The sequence below is a fragment of the Sceloporus undulatus genome, chromosome 1, assembly GCF_019175285.1.
Source record: "Sceloporus undulatus isolate JIND9_A2432 ecotype Alabama chromosome 1, SceUnd_v1.1, whole genome shotgun sequence".
Classification (NCBI taxonomy): Eukaryota; Metazoa; Chordata; class Lepidosauria; order Squamata; family Phrynosomatidae; genus Sceloporus; species Sceloporus undulatus.
The window spans coordinates 85,024,244-85,047,885 of NC_056522.1; the positions used below are offsets into that span (position 1 = coordinate 85,024,244).

A 23,642-nucleotide genomic window follows, 5' to 3' on the forward strand; every position below is an offset into this window, starting at 1 on the left:
CAACACATAGATTAACATGCAAATCACTTCCTCTCAGCCAAGAGTCACACAGTATATATAACCCGCACACCTCTATGCCACCATTCTCTGAAAATGCCAGCCACAGATGCAGGCAAAACATCAGGAATAAATTATTTTAGAACATGGCTACATAGCCCGAAAAACCCAGAAAAAACTATAAAAATATTAATACCTGAAATGTCTGCATTAAGCAAGGACAACAATACAGATAAAGAAAATTCATCTAACTATACTCTTAGATTCTAAATGTATTGTGGCTTGTAATACTACAATAAAATGGCATAAAATTTGAAAAATCCCTGTTTAAATGCCGAAAACAACCTTTAAAAGTAATTTATGAAGTAACTAGAAAAATAGAAACATAGTAACTTGGGATGGAGGTAATATGAAAGCAAGTATGGTGTAGTGATTTGAGAGTTAGTCTAGGACTCTGGGAAACCAGGGTTTGAACCCTCCAATTAGCCATGGAAAGCAATAGAGTGATTTTGGGTAAGCCACATTTCTCATTCTCAGATGAAGGCAATGGCAAACCCCTCTTAAACAAATCATACCAAGAAAACCCTGTAGTAGGTTTGCCTTAAGGAAACAACAACTTAGAAATGATGTTACCCATTAGTATAAACAAAATTGCTTTGTTGCTTCTTGTTACATGACATTTGAAATGCAACTTCATCAACCTCTTCATCCACATGCCCAGAGTACATCATTATAGATTACAGTTTTATTTGTAACTTGTTACTTCCAATCTGTGGTTGCCCATGCTTCCATTCTAGAATTGTCCAACAGTTCTGCTCACCTTTGAAAGACACTGCAGCTTTGCTTGTAATGTTTTTTCTGCATGGAGCCAGTACAGAAGCTTTAGATGTAATCACCTGAGAAGGATGGTGGAAATACAGTATCTCAGCTCTGAGGGTCACTTAAAACCACATGCCAATCAGGAAGGAGGACACAGCTCTCAGCAATACCTGCTGTTTACTATTAAACATGTGTTTGTGATTTGCTCACATGATGGAAGCACTTATAGGTCTAATTACTGTAATGAATGAAGTGAAAAGCTACCTGCAAAGTCCCCACCCCACCTCACCCATTCATCTGGCAAACAGCAACGGGGTAAACAGGATGCTTTTACCTCTGTTAAAAACATAGGATAGAAAGGGTTACCCTTCTTCTTCCCAGTGTTGCTGTCTCAAATTATTATTATTGTTTAACTGTGGGAAATCTAATCATTGTCACCTCGTTGTCAAGATTTTGTTTGGTCCATGAGTTGCAGGGCTATGAAAGCTATTTCTGCATGAGAGTTGTTTAATCAATTATGATTAAACAAGTGTTTTAAATTAAATAGAAGATTAAATTGGAATGAGCACTGGATAGTAAGGAGGAAAATGCACAAATATTTTCAATCAGTATAAGACAGCTTCAGAAATTCAATATTAATAGTCCACTGTACTAGAACTATATCTTTCTAGCCCCAAACGCCATCTTTACCAAGAGCACAGAGGGACATAGATTTTTAGGGAGCAGATTTTCAGGGGTTTATATGGCTGCATTGGGGCAGAGTTAACAGGCAAAGATCAAGAGACTTCTGCTAGGAAGGAAACCCATCTGTCTGTGGCAGAGGCAGACTCTTAATTCAAGTGCATATATTTATATATGTATACACCCACACCACATATGTCTAGAAGATGAACAAATTGTAAGCACCAGAATTTTACAGAGTGTAATGACTATTTAAGATCAGCCACCTGGGAACATCCCACAATATTTCTAATTCACTTTCAAAAGAGACTGAATCAGAATGTGAATTCATCATAAATTTAGAAATTAATGCTTGTCAAAATTATAAATAAAATCAAGCCGCCTTAAGTCCCTGTATTGGGAGTAAGGTGGAATATAAATAAAGATATCAAGAGGCAGGGGAGAGAGAAATATCAATAGCTTGTATCACAAAATACAGACATATGAAAGTAGTTTTAGAATGGTTTAAGCTTTTTCTTTATCATTGAAATATAGACCATTTTAAAAAATATTTTTAGTACAACAAAGAAAAAAAGAGGCTTTTATCATTATATTTGATTAACTCAGGAAAATCCAGTGGGCTACATGTGTGACTGATGCAAATGGCTCTCCCAGTATACAAACATGTGCACTTCATGATTTTCATCCAGCTCCACTTAACTGACTGGATGAGACTTTTGATACAGAGAGAATTACTCATAGTTGCAGCAGGTCCTTAAGTGTGCTCTCTGTGCGTGACTACAGCTGAGCAAAAACTGTGGTTTGCAGGTCAGATGCAGAAAACTTGTCTACCTCAGCATCTGTTCACTGCATCATTTTCTTCAGATAATACACACATTTATTCACAGTTGCTATCAGCATGGTTGGATTTAGAGTTACTTATACTCAATATATTAGGCCCAACACTTCTCTAATAACACAGTTTTAAAGGGAAGATGCATGCTTATTCCTTTGAATAAATATGTTATTAAGGGAGGTCAGTAATTTATGCGTTAATATAGTTTTAGTCACTTCATGATAAGGAAAATAAAATATGCAGAAACAAATTAGCATGTATTGACAAAGTACTTTAAAGTGTTAAACATTGCACTTTGCCTCTAGGGAACAGATCTGGCTGGGTTTTTTTTTTTCCTTCCACCTTCTGCTTCCCCTCAATACAAGTAAGAAAGCATTCAATTTCTTGCAGCTGGAACATAGAAAGAATTTCTCAGGCTGCAACAGTTAAAACTGAAACACTTCATGTGTTTGCAGTCAGCCATGTCAGCATCTGGACATGGTTGACTTTCCCCTCTAAGGATTTGACGCACTGCCCTGGATTTTCTCCATGAATTCTCTGCATTCTGTATCCATCAGATATATGTCATACACACCCATCTCTCTGTGTTCCAAAAACGTCTATCCACTTAAAGTCTCCAAGCAATTTTTAAAAACAAAAGTAAAGTTTATTCAATATTTAAACTTCTAAAACCAAAATATATTCTCCATTTCATATTTAATCCCACACTGATCAGTGTGGTTGTTGGTGCTGAACTGAGAGCAGGCTATTGCCTTGAAATATTTGGATTAGACCCAGAGTGGTTAAGAAATTCGTAACAATTCACAACTCCATTGTGTCTAGTGTTACAACACATTTAATATGGAAAGAAAATTGCCCACTGTCATGAGACTTGTACATCTGGACCTAACTGAGCAATTTGAGAATGAATTTGGACTGACATACAGTATTTCTTTACTCCATAATTGACCTAACTTTCTGTTAAAAGAATGCAACTGAATTCAGTCACACTACTATCAGAAAAAATGACAAAAAAACCTAACTTTAATTTACATGTTAAAAATATTACGCAAGTGAATTTAACCTAGCTGCTGATATCAATGCTGGTAACAAAACAAACAAACAAGCTTCATTTATATACCGCTTCATACCGTCTAAGCAGTTTACAACTGTAAGCTAATTTGCCCCCAATAATCTGGGTACTCATTTTAGTGACCTCAGAAGGATGCAAACCTGAGTCAAGCTTGAGCCCTTTTGCTGGTCTTGAACTCACAACCTTATGGTTTTGAGTGAGTGGCTGCAGTACAGGCATTTAACCACTGCGCCATCAGGGCTCCTAAACCTAGCATACTAAAGATACACACACACAATATGATTCTTCATTGTGGTTTCTATGCATTGCACATATGGGGTCTGAACTTACACAGAACAGCATCTTAGAACCTTCTAGAATGCTCGGATTTTGGCATTTAGCATCTGAGCATCAGTTACAGGTGAGGAAGCTATCCTTTCCTAACACCAATTGTTTGTAGGCATATAGGTAGTCTAGAATAGCTACAGCAAATTCAAAATTAAATTGCTTTCTTTCAGTTGTTTCCACAAAGAGAAGCAGCCAGGAAATAATTGTGATGTTCTCTCTTAATGTTTTTGCCATTGGCCCCAGAGGTGCTAAATTACTCAATTTAAAACTGACCCTTTGTCGTATTCCCCAAGCACTCTCCAGAGAAGGAATCTATGTTTCCGAGCCTGTGCCCAAACCAATGGAAGGGATATATTATGTACAGTACCTTTATCTAGTGCAGTTAGAAACCCTAGTGGACTTTGTAAATGAAGACAATAATCCCCATTTTGTGCTGTTTCCATGCCTTCTAAACTATGGTGCACTACTACAAGCCAAAATTATCTTGGCCAGATTCACAATTATTAAATGACAGCATCATTTATAGAAAACATAAAAAGTCTCATTTTAGTGAAAGTACATCCCTTTCTCCCCTTCCTTCTTGCTCATCAATTACCTTCTCCATTTTTTTTTATTTTATTTTGGTGGTTGCTGTGTGCCCTCAAGTTATTTCTGATTTACAGTGACTTACAGGCAAACAATTCATGGAGCTTTCTTAGCAGAATTTATTCAGAAGGAGTTTGTTCTTGCTCTCTTCTAAGGATGAGATTGTGTGACTTGCTCAAGGTCACCCAGTGAGTTTCCATGACCGAGCAGGGATTCAAATCCTGGGCTTCCATTTTCCTAATATAAGACTCAAACCACTATACCACACTACCTCTCTTTTGATTGATCTAATAACAATTTGTGATGGGGCAGGCACACTGTGGCATGCACATTGAGTAAAAGAGTGTGGGGCTCCCATCAAACCGTTCTGCTCAAGAATGTTTCATGGCAGTTATGGTGCAGGTGCCAAAACCCATTGTGATTTTAGCACCCATTGTGTGATTTCACAGGGACCATGAAGAACTTCTAAATTTGAAACCAGGGCTTAAAGTGTTCTTCTAAAACTGGAGTTTGGATGTTAGCAACCACAGATGTGCAAAGTGTCATGGTAAACTATGGTTGCAGAAAAGAAGATTGCAAACAGTGCCCAGAGGGGGTGAAAAAGCAGATAGAGTTATGTGAGCCAACAGCACATTCCCACATGATTGAAAGGCTTTCCTGAGTGAGCCTTTCAGTTCAAGTGTGAACATAAAAGAAAAAAGAGCCAGTTTAAAAAATACTGTAATGCAGTTCAGCAAGGAAATCCTCCTGTCAGATCATTTATTGTAGTTAAAGTTTTGCTTCTTTAACCATTCTTACTTTGTGTAACCATCAGAAATTTCTTTTAAAAGCAGGGGAAAAATACCCTGAAGAGAACAAAGACTCAGGCATGTAAAACATCTGCCTTAATACAATCTTAATCTTTAATGATGACGCAGCACACAATAACTATCCAACACTTCAAGTACCATCCATGCCCCCCTTTTCACACACACCATATATACAGCAAAGTTTCTCTTTGGAAATCAAGTACACATCAGGTAAGACTGATATTTTAAATATGAATGGCAAGAATCCTCTTTTCCAGTTGTTGGTTCTGTTTAATGTTAATGAGCATAGTTGCATGAAGCTGAAGCAAACCAAATAAATTACTGACTCTGCAAGAAATCCCACAGAGATACAAGACATGCACACACACAAACCCAATAAGGAGTAAGCAATTTTCCTCTGTTTCTTCATACTTGGCTGTATTGCTCATGGTCACAGTGATTTTCACAGGATGGCAGAATGTTTTCACATGCTCTCAGTGGGAAAGATAAAGTGAAGTTTCTAAATCCCTAGTGCTTCCAAATATTATTTTTTCATTAAATGAAAAAGCCTCTAACTGTTTCCAGCCATTCAGCAATATAGTGATGAGCTTTCTGTTTTCAATATTACTGTTGTGGAGAACTTTTAAGGGGAGAAATCAGTAGCTCCATTCTGACTATATAATTCATTCACTCAAAACACAATGATTTTGTTTTTATGAGCAGATTCAGTTGATGCATAGTGCACTTTTTAATGAGTAAAATGGAGTGAATAGAATTCACTTGAACTCCAGAAGTTAAAACAGATGTTTGCCCCATTATTTATGTAGTAAGGTTGTGCCTGGGGTCAAGGATAATGGAAATTAAGGGAAAGGAAGTTGACTTTCTAAGACAAGGGAGACTGCACAAAAACATGTACCCTCTCTAAAATCAAATGGCTTAGACAAAATACCATGCTGGGTAAATCTCTGTGCAAACCAAATAAAATAATCTTGAAATTAAATGCTGAGACAAAAAGAGTAAAGGTCACAACAAAACGGATATAAAACATTTAATGAATTTACTTAAAAGTATGCAGCAGTCAGAAATAATCAAAATTAAGCAAGCTACTCTGAGTCAGAAACAATACCAGTATATATAAAATAAGTATGCCAATATAAACATGACTATTCTAGAAGTACTATGTAATCTAAGGAACACCCAGTTTCATCTGAAATTCAATACTTACTACATAAAATCTCTGCTTTAAAATAGGAAAAATCACAGTTCTCGTGCTAATTTACCCAGAAGCATATCTTACTCCTGAGGGGCCTACATCTGAGTAAACCTGCTCAGAACTGCCATTTTAGGTTTTTAATCTAATAACATACTTCGTTTGTTTAAAACTAAATGGGAATGGGTGGGTAAAAATCATTATGTCTGCAATCCTACACATACTTACAGGGAGTAAATCACATCAGATAAATGAGGCTTACTTCTGAGTAGACTGTACAAGATTGCCCTGCACAAATATTAAGAGGTACAGAAGACTGCCCCAATGTCTCTTTCATACCCTTCAGTTTTGGGGGAAAGTTCTGCTGCATAAATCAACAGAAACACAAACACAATCATCCCTATGATCCAAAATATAAACATTTTCTACCTGTGATGGTGATGGTTCCCAGCATTTCCCCCCCTGTTTTCTGGTAACTGGAACTGTTCTCAGTCTGAAGCAAGATACTCCTTTATTTCTCTTTCTCCAACCCACAGTGCAGTCAGAGAGACAGGGGAGTGGGGTGGGAAGTTGGAGGAAAGTAGAGCTAAGAGGAACACCCAGTATCCTCCCCTGCCTGACAAAAGAAGCAGACTGAACTTTTGTTTCAGCAGCCTGATGCTTGACAGACAGCTCTTTGTGGTCTGTCCCTTCCTTAACTGCTCAATGGAGTGGACAAGTTATATTCCTCAGTTTAACAATGACATCTCCACCCACAAAGAGGCACTGTGCAAATCAGTGGAACTTGTTTCAAGTCAAGAACAGTACAGTTTCTCTCACATATCCTGGCGGGTTACAAACCGCCAAAAAATACGTATTGAATACGTATTAGGGTTAGGAAGGGGCGGTGCTTCCGCACCCCCCTAACCCTAATACGTAGTCAATGCGTACAAGATGGCGGCGCCCTTTCTACATGGGCGCCGCCATCTTTGCGTATCGGACGCACAGCGTCCAGACGCGTCGCGCCGCTGCTGACGTAGCGAGCGCGCCCCTGGCGCCTCGCTACGTCGCAAACGCGACGCAAAAAGAAGCTCCATTTTGGAGCTTCTTTTTTCGGTCCGCGCGGGAGTCGGGCCGTCTGAAGGCTCCGGCTCCCCCGCGGACCTTCTGGCGGCGGCGCCAGACCGCTGCAAAGCGGCGGTCTGTACCCCGCCCATAATATGCCTTCCGTGCTGGCCAATTGGCCGTAATAAAGTTATTATAAATATGCCTTCAAGAGAAAGCAGCACATTTTCCATAACCATTTTCTGTCACAAATTGTAAAAAAAAAAGGAAGTGAACTCTTCCCACTATGGCATTATATTTTCACAGCGGTGTGATTGTGTGCCCCTGTCAGGCAAGAGGCTTTGCTGAGGGCAGCAGTATTGCTGTTAGGGTCTCCCATGTCAGACAGGCTTTTCGTGAGGAGCCAGACCAAAGGTGTCAAACAGCTACTAGGCAGCAGCAGTAGTGGGGGAGCGTGACCCTGCCGAAAGATCTCTCAGAGGCAACAGCAGTGGCATCATAGCTAACAATGGTTATTACTACACAGAAGAAGTTCGCCCCCTCTGAATGTCTTTTGTCATGAAAAACCTATGATGAAATTATCCAGATAGTGCCAGAAGATGAAACACCCCAGTCGGATGGCATTCAACAAGTTAATGGAATAGAGCAGAGGACAACTAAAAGTAGCCAAAAGGATGGTCAGCTGTTGATGTACTCAGAGGTGAAAGGAAAGTCCAAAGCTGCACAACACATAGGAACATGGAATGTGAGAAGCATGAATAAGGGGAAGCTAGACACAGTAAAGCAAGAAATGGAATGTAAAACATTATGAAAATTGGGGGCAATTTACCCTTATACACAGAAGGTCTCTAAACCAAGTAGCACAAAAAACTAATGAAGAAAGTCTGATACTAATTAATACTCATGTAATTTATGGTAAATAATGCATATATCTGCTGCTCTTATAAATTGCAAATATTTACTAATAATTGAGTTATGTATCAAAAATAGCAATAATCTTTTTGCAGTTTTATATAGTTGAAGAATAATGCCATTTAAACAATATATTCCATTATTCCATGTATCATCTAGAAAATAATCATACACTAATAATAATCTCAAAGCAACCACAATGGTAAGGCACACCATCCCTGTGACTTAAAAACATCAAGAAAACAATAATATATTGGATAAGGTGTAATGTTCAATAATTTTAAATACTAAATATAAATCAATTCAAAGACATGAAGTCCTTATAAGACATAATGCTTTTGATGTTGATTTTATAGAATGTGATGTTTTAGATCCTATGACGTGAAGCGACTTGAAGGGATGGTTATTCCTAGGATCTTTAAAACCATCTCATTAAGTAGTTTTTATGGGTTTTTCAGGCTATGTGGCCATGTTCTAGAGAACATGGCCACATAGCCTGAAAAACCCACAAAAAACTATGGAGGCCGGCCATGAAAGCCTTCGACTTCACATTTCATGAAGTCTTCTTCATCAGCCTACAACTGTCACCTTCTTTTATATAATTTAAGTGACGTGAATTGGGTCCACCCTTTGTGGTTCACGTGCACCTTTACTGTCACCTTGACCATTTATTTGGATCAGGACGGATCTGTTTTGTACTTATGGATGAAAAGTATGAAGAACTAACGTTATTGCTTGTAGCCATCCATCTGAACCTGGCTGAGCACACAATACAAATCATCAATTTTTTTAGAGGTGAATTGTGTCATGGAAGGGGTAGACTATGACTTGCACGCCACATTCAAAAGCAAAGACAGCAGTGCAATTGAAGACAGAGTAGGTACCTTACTCTGAACCCATCTGTATATAGGGTCAGAGAGCTCAGTCTGTGGTTGCTTAACCCCCAATTCTAAGGCATGTGCCATGCACAACATCTGCTCACCAAATAAATAAATAAATTCAATCAGAGACATAAATCCATGCTCTCCCTAGACTGTTGGATGGAATATGTTGGTGAAACAGATGAAGAGCTGGATTCCAAATCTTTGGATATGGAAGTCCTGTGAAGGGTATGCTCATTCAGTGGAGACAGTGAATGGGGTGTACGAGGTGGAGTTTTCCATACAGCCAACTGAACACAAGCAGGAATCAGTAGAGGTTGTTGAGAAATAGATTCAACAGATTATGCTGAGGCCAATGGGGAGCAGCAGTGGATTGCTGAGCCATGGGTTAATTTTGTCCAGGAATGGTCTCCTCCACAAGGTGTGTGTGATTGGGGGATCTTGGTTTGCTCGGTACCAGCAGTGCTCGTCACAAACTAGGCTGAAGCTGTGATGTTAATTGTGTTGGGGATAATGTGGACTATATCAGTGGCATAATGGATCACATTGGTGCTAAAGTGGATATAGTCCATCGGAGTGATACCAATCCTGTTCTAATTCCTTATAGTAAAACTCAGACAGCATTTGTACTACTGGTATGGAGAATGTCTGCAAGATCTATACCACTCACAACGTCTATGGCCATAGTACCCAAATTCATGTCCATCCCTATCGTAGTCAGATTCATAGTGGTACTGAGAGCAGCTATCTGAACCTGGAAGTATGAGACTCAAAAGAAGATGATGTCATTCTGGAAGATGAAGAAGATTGATGTAGTTGAATCAATCAGTGGGACAGAGATAGAATAGGAGGGAGCTCTTTCTCCACAGGAGGCAGCAAAAGAGAGAGAGACAAGTGAACCGAAGGCACTGGTAACAGTGTTCCGTGTCCATGGGCAGGAAAGGATTCAGCTAATTCATCCTCACAAGCAGTTCTCGCCTGTACAGTCTGTGAAGGCTTTTACAGTGAAGGCCAACTTGCTCTTCGAGCTGTGGGGAAGAATGCCTTGAACCCATCAAGATTGGTACTAGTGTTTCTCTCTCCAGCATCAATTCAGTTATAATAGGCTAACCAGTCTGTTCTAAGACAGTTGGAGGTGGAGATGTTGATAGAATTTGAGAGTCTTCAACATGCTTCACTCTTTCCTTCTTATGCTGCTTCTTTTCATCTTTGTTCTTGTCATACACCTCCAGATGAAGAGAGCAGTCTGGTGTAGAAGGCTTATGAGATCTCAGCCCCACATTGATGGGTTGATCTCATACCAAGGGCATTTACAAATGAGCAACAGAGTCAGAAGCAGCGCGCATAGAACAGTGTCAAGTATTCTCCAGCTGGATTTTAGAGTCCAGGAGATATATTTTTACCAGGCTGAAGAACCAGAGGCCATTGGAAATGAGGAAGCTCAAGACCTATGACCTGAATTGGAGTGTTTGTGAGAAGCTGACAAGGCTTACTCAAACAAATGGGCCTTGAGTCTGGATACACACTTGAGAAGTGAAAGCCTTGCAATGGATGCAAGTCTCCACATTACAACCTGCACTAAGAAACAAAAGGCAGCTTGAATGGCTGTCTCTTTCAGGAATTTTAGCTCTGCAGGAGGAATGCTTTTTGAAGAAGCCAGATGAAATCATAATAGGCCACTGTAAGGCAAACCACTAAGTTGAACGGTACCAAGGGAGCAGTCCAAATCAAGTCAAATATAGAGTCCAGAACAAAGCCAAATCAAGATCCATAAGAAAGAGCTGAAAGACAACCAAAGAATCAGAAAATTAGCTGAAAATCCAGAGACACAATAGTACAACAGTTTCTTCAATGCTGCTGCTGCTGCTGCTGCTGCGACAGACAAAAAAAGAACTGGGAATTTAGGTGGGAAGTGTGCTGGATAGCCACATGGAGGGTTAAGAAGACTACTGCCCAAAAGCTTATGTAATAACTCTGGAAAGTTCAGAACGGTGCACTGTGCAAGTGTATATAACCCCATTCATATGAACCACAGAGACAAAGAAGAAGAAACAAAATTATTCGAGCTCTGTTTCAAATCACACATGGAGAGCAAGTCTCCCCGTTCAGACCTACCCCACTCCCTAGCCAGATATAGGAGTTTGATGGAGGAGCTGAACCACTGGGATAAGACCAAGCAGGTGGGCCAGTGAATAAAATCCTGCATTTCCTTTATATGATTCTAATCCTGTTAGTGGCTTAGACACACACCATTGCAAATAGCGGAGCTTGCCCCTAAGTGTATATTCAAGGCCGAGGATCTCAGATCCATGCATTAGGAGGGGCAAGTTGTACATATTATGGCGGGTGACACGGCGTCATGAAAGTACGTGCAGAGCGCGTACTAGGGTTAGGAAGGTGCGGTGCTTCCGCACCTCCCTAACCCTAATACGCGCTCTGCGCGTAAAAAATGACGGCGGCTGTTCCAGACGGCCAGTGCCATGAGAACGTCACGGCCGCGCCGCCTCTACACGGGGCGGCGCGGACGTGATGTCCTTGCTCCACGCCAGGGCGCCTAGGGCGCCCTTAGCGCGAACCAGGAAGGAGCTCCGTTTCGGAGCTCTTTCCTGGTTTGCGGCGCCACTTTGCTTCGCTGGGTGCAGCCTTCAGACGGCTGCGCCCAGCGAAGCAAGGAAGAAAGGGACCAAGCGGCCCCTTTCTCCCCCTCCCTGCCACTGCGGGGTGTCCTTGGGGCTTGAAGCCCCAAGGACACCCCTTTTCAGGCTGCGGAGAAGCAGCATTTTGCCGCTTCCCCGCAGCCTGGAAAGCGGCGGATCGGGGCCTCAGCGGCTGCCGTTTTAGCCACTGAGGCCCCAATACACCGGGGAAAGGGGCGGGTACAGCCCGCCCCAAATAGGCGGTCTGTAACCCGCCTATATGACAACTTTAGCTCTGTTTCTCTGGGACCAGTTCTGCAATTTCTCTCTCTCTCTTTATTATTTTCACAATATTGTCTATATTCAGATACACAGTATAATTATAGAAGCAAAGGAGGCTCAGGTAAAACAAGGAATCTCATGTGCAATACAAATGCATAAACCTGTATACCTGTTATGCCATCTTTCAGAAGCTTGAAGAGTCTTTGTTCTTTTTACTATACATGATAATCCACATGGTAAGATGCTACTTTACATCTTTCCATTATTTCTCTGCAGAAACCCCAGGTACCTTTGTAGTGACCAGGAACAGACTGTGAAACTCATCCACTTAACACAGGGGTTAGAACCATGAAGCCCTCTGAATTTTGTTGAATTACAACTCCAAGCATTATTCACCAGTGGCTATGCTGTCTGGATGAGCTGGGACTTGCAGAGGGTTACATGATTCCATCCACCCACATTCTTCATATGTCTAGGCTTTTTGATGACCATCCCCTCTACCAATGGACATAAGCACAAAAGGGGAGAAGACAATATTAAGGAACAGTATATAGTATGGACTCACACAAGCATGAATCAGAAAATCAAAATTAGGGCCATAGGGAAGAGGGTTAAAATGCCTGTCCTACTGTAGACCCAGAAATTCTCTTCTATAACCTAATAGCTCCAGGATGAAGGTTTTCTCCTAAAATGAATAGCAGCTGGGAGTGGGGTGGGGGGGAGTTCAGGAACAGAAAAGATTAAACCTCCTTCCTGCACACCATGATCCTGACCACAATCTCTCATGGCCTTTATTTAAAGGGAAAACAAATCAAACATAATATCTGCATTCATGGATTTAACATTGTGTCGAGTTTGCCCTGAAAATGAATCCACTGTGCGTGTTCCTGATACTCCTCAGCAGCCCTACATTACAGAGGAAGATTAGTTAATAATGACAATCAAAGCAATCTTTCAGGCAGACTGTCTCCCATTACTATTCTTCCAGCTCCAGGATTTCTAGGAATAACTTGAAATCCACTGCTATAAATCATATGATTAGAATTCAAAACAGGACCTGCAACAAAATGAAGCACTTCTGTTAAGTGTCCTTTTTTGGGATACTCCGTTCAATTCCCCTGTCTCCTACCAGTTGTCCATTTTCCTAACATGGCAGTCATACCGAACACCTTGGCTACTTAATATGTTCAGTCTTATCTTAGCTGAACTATTTGGGGAGACAATCTACCGTTGGCTGTGGCTTTTGTGCTGTTATTTCTAATGGTATTTCTGAAATCCTTGGATTTTCCCTAGCCTGTTGATACATTCCTCTTGTGCATAGATGGTGCTGTTCAGCTGCATAAAGCACCACACTCAAGAAGGACAATTCACTGATTGTAAATATGATATTGATATTGAATCAAGGGAATGAAGCAAATTTCAACTACAAATCTTCTCAACTACATATCTTCCTGAGGGCAAAATCTGACATTCTTATTGCCAAGAGCTGTTTAACAGAAACACTGACCATGGACTTTTTCACATACAGATTTTGTAGTGGAATAGCTGTTGGATGTCATTGGTGGGGCGGAGATGCTTTTCACACGAAGCCATCCAACTTTCATTTATTTCTAGATTTAGTACCATATTTTGCCTCTCTCCAAAATAATCCAACAATAAGCCCAGTCAAGGAACTGATCTGGTTTTAGGAGGTGAGTGCAAATTATTCATTTTGAATTTATCCCACAGTTGTGATCAGATGACTATGGGTTGCTTTGCTTTGGATCTGTGTTTGGGCATGGCCAGGTTGAAATCCCCCCAGGTACATTTGTTGATGCCTAGGATAGCTTATCTCCTGAACAGCCTATCAGTTCTGGCACTAACTCCCCTTCCCCTCTGCAAAACAGCAGGCTTCCCTTGAAAGTAATAGAAACAGAGGAGTTGCTAAAAGAGTGTAGTTTTAGAACTATGTTAAAAGGCTGACTCTCATTCTGTTTCAAAAGGTGGAATTAGCTGATAGTACAGCTTCTCAGCATTGCTCTGGCCTTAGGTCATTCAATTAAATAGATTTCAATAAAAATGAAATCATTCAACTTTTTCATCTCATTCACAATCCTTAATACAAGAAATTCAGACAAAAATGCATTCAGATGAACAACAATAAAGGTTCTGCACTAAGGAAATGAGGCTTGTCCTTGTGCAGTCCCCTCCCTTATCTGCTTAATAAGCTTGTTTGCAGCAAACCAGTTTGCCATTATACCTGGACAGACTAGGATTTCTGCTTCTTTGGCAACCAGAATTGGAAACTAAAGACACTTAACTAATTTTGAGTAAAAAGCCTCCAGAAATCAAATGCATACATAAGGAAGAGCGGTGAAGGCACATGCCCCAAGATACACATGCATCTTGAGAACATCCAGAAAAATCATTTTTTTTCTGCTCAGACTTGCTTCTGTCATCTTAAAGTCTGATGGAAAGCAGATGCATCTCAGTGGTAAAACAGAAATACATCCAGCTAATCTCAAGATAAAGTGAGCCCACAGTCTTCTCAAGACTTTCCACAAGGATGGGTTTAGCCTTTGTGCAGGAAAAAGTAATATGAGAACTGGCCCTTTGACTCATCAGTAAGCCTTTTCTTGTATTTCAGTGATTTAGCTTGTCTGGAATACTGAAGAAATCTAAAGTTCGTTTATGTTTTGTGTATATGTTATACACAGCCTGAGATTATTTTATATATAATATTTTTAATAATTTTGTGCATGAAACAAAATTTGTGTACACTGAATCATCAGAAAGCAAAGGTGTCACTATCAGCGACTCACATGGATCATTGTGGATTTTTGGAATATTTCAAATTTCAGAAGTCTGGCTAAGGGAGACTGGCTAAGGGGTGGGTAAAAATGAAAGAGACTTTTTCAATTTAAAAATAAAAAAAGGATATCCAATAGTAACTCTAAGACAGCAATACTTTAGTTTGCTTTAGTTAATAGTTTGATGTTTTACAAACTTTCCAGTACATAAAAAACTTTGCAATCATTATATTGTTTAGTTTACCATCTGATTACAAAGGAAGTAGCTATTTATTGGAAAGTAGTCAGTTGAGCTTGGCAAGTAAGTAGATATGTCATGTTCATACTCAACATTCTACCTATTGTGTTGGATTAGTTCCAGTGTGATTGTCAGCTTTGGCTCCCAGAAATCATAAGAGATTATGTTACTTGTAATACCATCATCAGTGCACTCCTTCCAACTTGGATACTCTATCCCAGGTGTTGGAGGTCCAACTACCAAGTGTTTCTTCCAAGTAGAGCTCTCCTAGCATTATCAATAAAAAGCCAGCATGCAAATATTCCACCTTTTACTCTTTAACAGAGTTTGTTGTTGAATGGAAAAAAAAGATGGAAGAAATAGTGTGAAAATATGGATGGATTATATCTTGCAGAGTTGTACCTAGACATCCTGTCCCAACTCCTCAAATGGGGCAGGGCAATTTCATAATACAAGCTCCATCTTGAAATATCTATACCTAAGTTAGTCCAAATTTCTGATCCTAAAAGACATCAATTGCAGATTTAATTGCCATCATTCTTCTTCCCCTACAAACACAGTACTATGTGACCATTTTTTCTCTTTTCTACTTGCTCTCTTGATTTTCTCTTCCAAGTTTCACAAAGAACACCCACAATGACCAAACACAGAAGCAACAGGCGTACAGACAGCATGAGTACTACTGTACTCATTCAGTTCTAGCACATGGCTGAAAATGGAAGGAAAGAACAGCAACTCCACTGAACCTCTAATTTGAAAAAGCACCTGTAGACTGCTCGAAAAGTGCACACAGTTTTGGGTAGTTGTGTTCTAGGCCAGTCTTCTTTAACCCAGTGCCCTCCAAAAGTTGGACTAAAACTCCTTTAACACCTGTCAGCAATGGCCAATAGTGATGGAAAGTATAGACCCAAATATCTAGTGGGCATCAAACTAACAAAGAGTTTTTAAAGACTGCACAAATAATATCAGACTCTCAAACTGATTTTAATATCAGAATGTTTAAATAAAGGGAGAACTGAAAGCAAATGATAGCTGCCAATCTCTGTATTCTATTACCAGTTGAAATCCCTGCAAAATTATATAGGAAAGTGTCAGAACTAGCAAGGTGTATTCATGAATAGAAAATATAATGAAAACAAAAGGTATTCTGTTTTCATATGTTGCTTTTATAGAGTTATTTTAGTCACAGCAGCACATTTTAAGAATCATATGTGCTCCTGTGGCAGATAGTCAAAACTACTGTTTTGGCCACAGATCTACCCACAGGTGTTGCATACCAGATATGACATGTTTTACCCCAGATGCCTTTTGCAAAATAATTTCAAGTGGCCTCTAGAAGGTTCAAAATGTTTTTGTTTCCTTATGCTTACCTGACCTGATTGTTTAATTTCACATGTGCATATTGTTAAAGTTGGTGAAACATGTTGAACTGCTCTTCCTTTTTGTGATGTAGGAACTGGTCATAATCTTTCCATGTTGTATTTTGCCTCTTGTCCAAAATTTTCTGTTAAAAAGTAATGCCCAGGAACACATCTACTTTGTTAATTGAGGTATACCTGTATAGCCAAACTAGAACAGTGTACACACAGCTGCTTGTTTTGAGGACTTGAGGCTGGAGAAGCTACAGTTCGAATGCTTGGTTAGTTAGTGGCTTAAATAACTTGCTAGTAGGATTACAAGTTAAATATTTGAGGTTTGTATCCAAATAAGCCATGAAAAGAAGAAGTCTATAATATAAACACTGTATCATCCCTTGCATTCTCTGATCAAGCTGAAATACTTTGTTTAAAGCTGCCTTAATCAGTAGGACAGAACTGGCTTCAATTCAAGTGCTTCGGCTTAATGGAACTGTGGCTTTAGCTGCCCAGCAGATTTCCCCCCCTCCTGATTCACTCTTGCAAACTAGCATCAGACTGGGTCTTCATACCATAAACAATTCACTGTTTTTCCTAAGTGTAGAACATAAATAGGGCATACAGTCAGCCCTCCATCTCCATAGATTCAACCATACATATATATAAAAACAAGCCTTGATTTTGCCATTTTATATAGGGGTCACTATTTTACTATGTCATTGTATTTAACTGAACTTTAGCATCCACAGATTTTCATATCCACGGGGTGTCTTGGAACCAGACCCCAATAGATACCAAGGGCCCACTGTACTTTTAATAATTAATATTGTTTTCAATGTACTGTACTATCCCCCATAGACCTACTTCTTTCTACACATAAAAAGAATAAATGTAAAATTTTCAATAAGCCCACACAACTGAAAAGCTAAAGCAATATGAGAGCCAGCATGGTGTAGTTGTGTGAGTGTTGGACTATGGCACTGGGAGACCAAGGTTTGAATCTGTGCTTGGCCTTGGAAACCCACTGGGTGACCTTGGGCAAGTCAAACTCTCTCAGCCTCAGAGGAAGACAAAGGGAACCCCCATCCCACCCTCCCACCCCTCATGAAGGGATTTTTCCAAGAAATCCCTGTGATAAAATGGCTTTGGGGTAACTATATTGGGTCTCAATCACCCATTACGTATGGTGTGAAACACAAAGAACATACAAGAAGTACAGAAAGAAGGCTAGATGAGAATAAAGGATGAGTGCGTGTATTACCATTCTCTGTAAGGATCACTTTTACCGTCTGCATAAACACATGTGGGGGAAAGCAAGAAAAGCTCTGTTGAGTCTTCTGAACATTTTCTGCATTCAGGTACCATGTCTCTGTCTTACCTAGATTAGAAACCTTTTTCAGAAAGGCAGTGACAACTAATCTTTGGGGACTGAAACTGAATCCCAGTATCTATTTTCTTCACCATAAAAACAGACAATGGCTGCTGCCACACTGCAGAGTTAACTGTTAAGGCTCCATCCTATGGAATCCCGGTATTTGTAGTTTGTTGTGGCACCAGAGCGCTCTGTCAAAGAAGGCCAAATCTCACAAAACTAAATATCCCAGAATTCCACAGCACTGTGTCATGACAGTTAAAATGGTATCAAACTGCATTAATTCTGCAGTGTAGATGCCACCACTGTTAATTGTTTATTTGGGTAGGAAACCCCCAAATAAGAATTCCAGGCTCAACAATTTAAATAATAAACAAATATACATCAAATATACAGTATATAAATACACTCTATACATACTATATACGCTATAACAGTGGTCCCAATCTCAACATCTTCCCCCCCCCCCACAGTTCCGAGTAATGTTCCTTGTAGTTTGAATCTCCTTACCATCTGTTATAATGACTTCTGCTTGCTGTCCATTCAGCTCCTCCGGCTTGAGGCTGAGGTCCACTTGCTCTTCTGTAATTCCATTAATACTGGATATCTGTCCATTCTTCTGTAAAAGCTGCATTGGTCAAGGAAGAAAGAGGGGAGAAACAATTCTTTCAGTCATGTCAAGGTTTCAGCTACCACTAATTTGCCAGTTCAGTTGTCAAGGCAAGGGCGAGAGAAGAGGGGAACACAAGCCACATACATACACATTTCTGGAGTAAAACATGGCCCCAACTTTATTGGTAACAGCTGTTAAAACCTTGGTATAGAACATGGATTTAGGCATTATATGACTCAACTGCCATCCCCTGAAGTCCCTCACCCAGCATGTCTGCTAAGGAATTCATGGGATGGCAGAATATAGGGTTTCACACGGACATCATCCACTGCACGATACTTCCTCCATCTGGAAGTGAAGCAGGTTCATACAGGCTGAGTTTATCCCTAATAGCCTTATGTATCCTTAATGAAATCCCCAAAGTGGGGAAGAGGACATGAAAGCCCCATCTGTCTCTTATCTATTTCTTAAATATCTGAAACAGTGCCAAAATTACCTTGTAAAAAACAGTGACAAGAACAAAACAGAAACAAAATAGTAGATGAATACAAAAAGTATCAAACAGAGTAACTAAGAAGTAGGACATTCTGACTCAAAGGAGGGTGGGAAAAGTCAGAACTCTATGAGTGCAAGCTGTTCAGTAGGGAACAGGTCTACATTTCCCAGAAAGACCAGGGTGAGGACTAGGAGTCCAGTCCATGTTGAAATCTGAGCAGCCAGGCCCAAGAAGAGACTGTGTGATAGCCTGATCCAGTGTAGAGTGCATTATAAAACAGATCACATTGTAATAACAAAGAAAGAGAGCTTATTAACCATTGGTGTTACAACAAAAAGCATTTTATACACTCATATACTCAGGTTTCTATGGCGGGATACAGACCACCCAAAAAGGGCGGTCTGCCACCACCTCCATTTTTGCTGACGGGAAGCCTCAGCTGCCAAACAGCGAGGCTTCCTGGCAGCGAAAAAAGAACCCGCAAAAAGCGGGTTCTTTTTGCATTGCGCTTGTGACACCTGAGTGTGCAAATGGCGCACTTGTGATGTCGCCAGCGTGATGGGACATGCGGACGCTATGCATCCGTCACGTCAAAATGGTGGCACCCATGTGTACAGGGCGCCGCTATGTTGACGCCCCCGTCACGTGCTAGAGGTGAGGCCAGTATGGATGGTGCATCCTCGTACAACCCCTAGCACATGACGGGTGCGGCGCAAAGGCCCATCTAAATCAGGCAAGATGATCTCCTGGTAGCCTTTGCTGCAAACACTGCTACCCTTTGGATCACATATTGATTTGTTGATTGTGACGAGTAACAATTTTCTCTTTCACACCTGAGTACAGTATTTCATTTTCTTTAGGAAAGGCTTTAAATAACTTTCTCTAATAGCAGCATATATCTGACACCCAAGTATATAATGAGCCAAAAGCCCCAAAGCTGGCTCTCCACAGATACACAACCTTTCTTGAACTGGAATACCACAGAACCTTCCCCATTTCATCATCGTATCCATTTGTTTAAAACATAAGCTTGCAAAGGCTTTATGTGATTCTACTGGCAGAGATATTGCCAGATATTTTTCACATTTATGTTCACATTTTACACTGGCTAACCATTTCACTGTTCCTATGATTGTTAGAGTAGTTATATCAGTCTGTGCATCCACACCAGATGTTCTTTGTTTAAAGATGTTTTTAGTACAATTCATCTTTGGATTCAATGCATATTTTAATGTTGATTCTGTAATCGTTATTGTATGAAAGCTTGGATGTTTTGTTTGCAATCGTCTTTGGACTAAGCAATAAACTACCTATCAGTGCAGAATGATTGCTAGGAATCATTGCCAACACACCAAGAGGAAGTTGAAGGCACCAGCTCTTTTTCATAAACAAGACTTCACAGGGTCACAAATGGGGACCTGGGTATGCTTCATATTTCCCTTTTTTCTTTATATAGAGATGAACGTATTTCATAAAACATGCCTTGTAATTCATAAAATATAAAAAATAGCATACTTATAAAATATTACACAATATAATCTTATTCAAAAAATACTGACATTTCCTAAATGATACAGAGAACATCTTAAATGCAACTGCAAGTTCCAAATACTACTGCAAGTTCCATAGAATGGAGTCATATTTGGAATAACAATTGGATGTAGTCCAAAAGGTACTACACAGGCAGCAAAATCTCAAATTGACGTTTTTGGGAAGTTCTGTGTGAACTATGTTCTTTGTTTCTGCCACATACTGGTATACAGTCTGCTCTCCCTATACGCTGGGGATCCGTTCTGGACTCCCCCGTGTATGGGGAAAAGAGTGTATGCTCAAGCCCCATAGAAAGTAATTAGGCACGTGCACGCAGCGGTGCACAGGGCACACCACGCGGGTACGCACCTCACTATTTCTAATAGGGGTTGCCTTCCACGTAAGCTCAAAGCCGCCGAAGCCAAGCCTGCCTTCAGTACTGTACTCTGATATGAAGAATGATATGAAAAAATGTAAAAAGAAAGCCACAATCTATTTACACACAAAATAATTTCTTTAAGATTTCAGGCTGCTTCTTAAAGAGAGCATCACATTTTAAAATAATGTGATTAGACTCTACAGACTGCACTTCTTGTACTGGGAAGAATCCATTTGAAACTCATTATTTACAACCAATATGAGGCAATGACAAAAGAAAGCTAAAGTAATACCAATGATAAAAGTAGACTGAAATACAAAGGTTCCATTGTATTAACCTGTTGTCTTCTTTCTTATTGCATTAGGAAACTGTATGGAACATATTTCATATCTCTGTGGCCATGTAGCAAAATTAAAACATGCATGATTGGTTCTGTTGGACCTTTCAGCAGCTTTCAATACCATTGACCATGGTATCTTTCTGGGTTGCCTCTCTGGGATAGAGCTTGGAGGCACTATTTTACAGTGGCTCCAGTGCTTCTTGGAGAGGTGGACCCAGAAGGTGGGGCTTCAGTGGTTTTGTGGTTCAGTGTCATCAGTCTGCTGATGACACCAACTCTATCTCTCCTTTCCATTTGACTCCAAGGAAGCTGTTTCTGTATTAAATCAGTGTCTGCTGTCAGTAATGGACTGGATGAGGGTAAACAAACTGAAACTTAATCAAGACAAGACAGAGATGCTGCTGAACAGTCAGAAGGCATATCAGGGAATAGGGTTTCAGCCTGTGCTGAATGGGGTTACACACCCCGAAATTTCAGGTTCACAGAATGCATGTGCTCATAGGACTTTTATCACATGTGAAAAATCAGGGGTTTAAACAGTCATTTTCCCGAGAAAGTAGCATAACTGCAGAGAAGATTTTCACACGATGTTGCAATTAAAGATGACTTATCCCAGGAATAACCAGGGAATAACCAGCAACAAATCATTCATAAGGAAATCCCATGAATGATTTGGTGCTGGTTATTCCCAGGATGAGTTCTCTCTAATCGCATTTTTTGTAAATATCTTCACTGCGATTGTGCAACTTTCCTGGGAAATGACTGTTTAAACCCCCAGTTTCCCCCCACGTGTGATAAAGTCCATAGATTCAGATCTGAACCTGGATGTCCAGGTTTTGGCTGTGGCCAGGAGCGCATTTATACAATTCACACTAGTACACCAGCTGTGCCCTTTCATTGAGAAAGGGACATTAGCTCTTATCTGTGACATGTCCATTTCCAGTAGATAAGAGCCCCACATTCTGTAGTTTGGGTTATGCTCCTCCCACTCACTCCAGATAGGCAAGAAGTAAAAAGAGAAACCTTCTGGTGACCCCACGTGGGTAGAGCTAACCCTAGAAGGCCAGTCGTTACAACAGTTGATTGCTCCAGACAAAAACATAACAATTTATTTGAATAATAATAATAATAATTTTTATTTTTACCCCGCCTTTCCATAAAAAATGATCAAGGCGGCTTACAAGGGTTAAAACATCACTAAGCAATACAGAATAAAAACAATTACAATATTACAATTACAGTTCCAAAAGGAGGGGGCAACGATGGAAAAAGCCCTCTCTGAGGTCCTCACAAAATGTGACCTGGGGACCTCTAACAGATTTGTCCCAGACGTTCTGAGTGTGCAGGGCGGATTATATGGGGAGAGGCGGTCCTCCAAGTACCCTGGGCCCAAGCCATTTAGGGCTTTATAGGTCAAAACCAACACCTTGTATTGAGCTTGGAAGCGAATAGGCAGCCAGTGAAGATCTTTTAAGATAGGTGTTATATGGTCCGACCTGGAACTGCCAGCGACCAGTCTAGCTGCCATATTCTGCACTATTTGCAGCTTCCGGGTTTGGTACAAGGGTTGCCCCATGTAGAGCGCATTGCAGAAATCCAATTGAGAGGTTACCAAAGCATGTACAATAGTTTCAAGGTCCCCACGGTTCAGGTAGGGACGCAGCTGGCGTATCAGCCGAAGCTGGTAACAAGCACTCCTGACTGTCGCATCCACCTGAGATGTTAGCTGGAGCGACGAATCAAGGAGCACTCCCAAGCTGCGCACCGAGTCCTTCAAGGGGAGCGTGACCCCATTCAGGACCGGGTGACAGATCTCACCACCCGAAACTGGGGAACCTATCACCAGTACTTCCGTTTTCCCTGGATTCACACTGAGTTTGTTCTCCCTCATCCAGCCCATTACCGACGCCAAGCAGGCATCTAGAGGAGAGATGCCATCCTTAGTTACTGCATCAGTCGGAGACACAGAGAAGACTATTTGGGTGTCATCAGCATACTGATAACACCGCGCCCCGTGTCTCCGGATGATCTCTCCCAGCGGTTTCATGTAAATGTTGAATAGCATAGGGGACAAAATCGCTCCCTGAGGGACACCAGATGTAAGGGCCCTCTTATCGGAGCGACAGTCCCCCAGCTCCACCATCTGGAATCTGCCCAAGAGATAGGACCGGAACCACTGCAAAGCAGTGCCCCCAATACCCAACTCCCTCAGGCGTTCCAGAAGGATACCATGGTCGATGGTATCGAAAGCCGCTGAGATGTCCAAAAGCACCAACAGGGACACGCTACCCCTGTCCATGCCTCTATATCAAACTATAGAGAATTAGATGGCAACAGAGACAGCCAGTGAGCAATCTAGCTCGTCCTCCATAGGAAAGAACTATGTGGATATGAACCATCCCTACGCCAGCCCCCCTGAGGGTGGACCTGGATGTGGGGCTCTTATCTACTGGAAATGGAC

General features: G+C 40.8%; 1 protein-coding gene across 1 annotated transcript in view; it reads right to left on the bottom strand.

Moving 5' to 3' along the window:
* AKAP12 (A-kinase anchoring protein 12) overlaps positions 1 to 23,642 on the bottom strand; it is a 104,775-nt gene that overhangs the window by 28,575 nt on the left and 52,558 nt on the right. Inside the window, 1 exon segment of the mRNA XM_042474987.1 lies at positions 18,334 to 18,451. Within this exon segment, the coding sequence (XP_042330921.1) occupies positions 18,334 to 18,451 (118 nt within the window).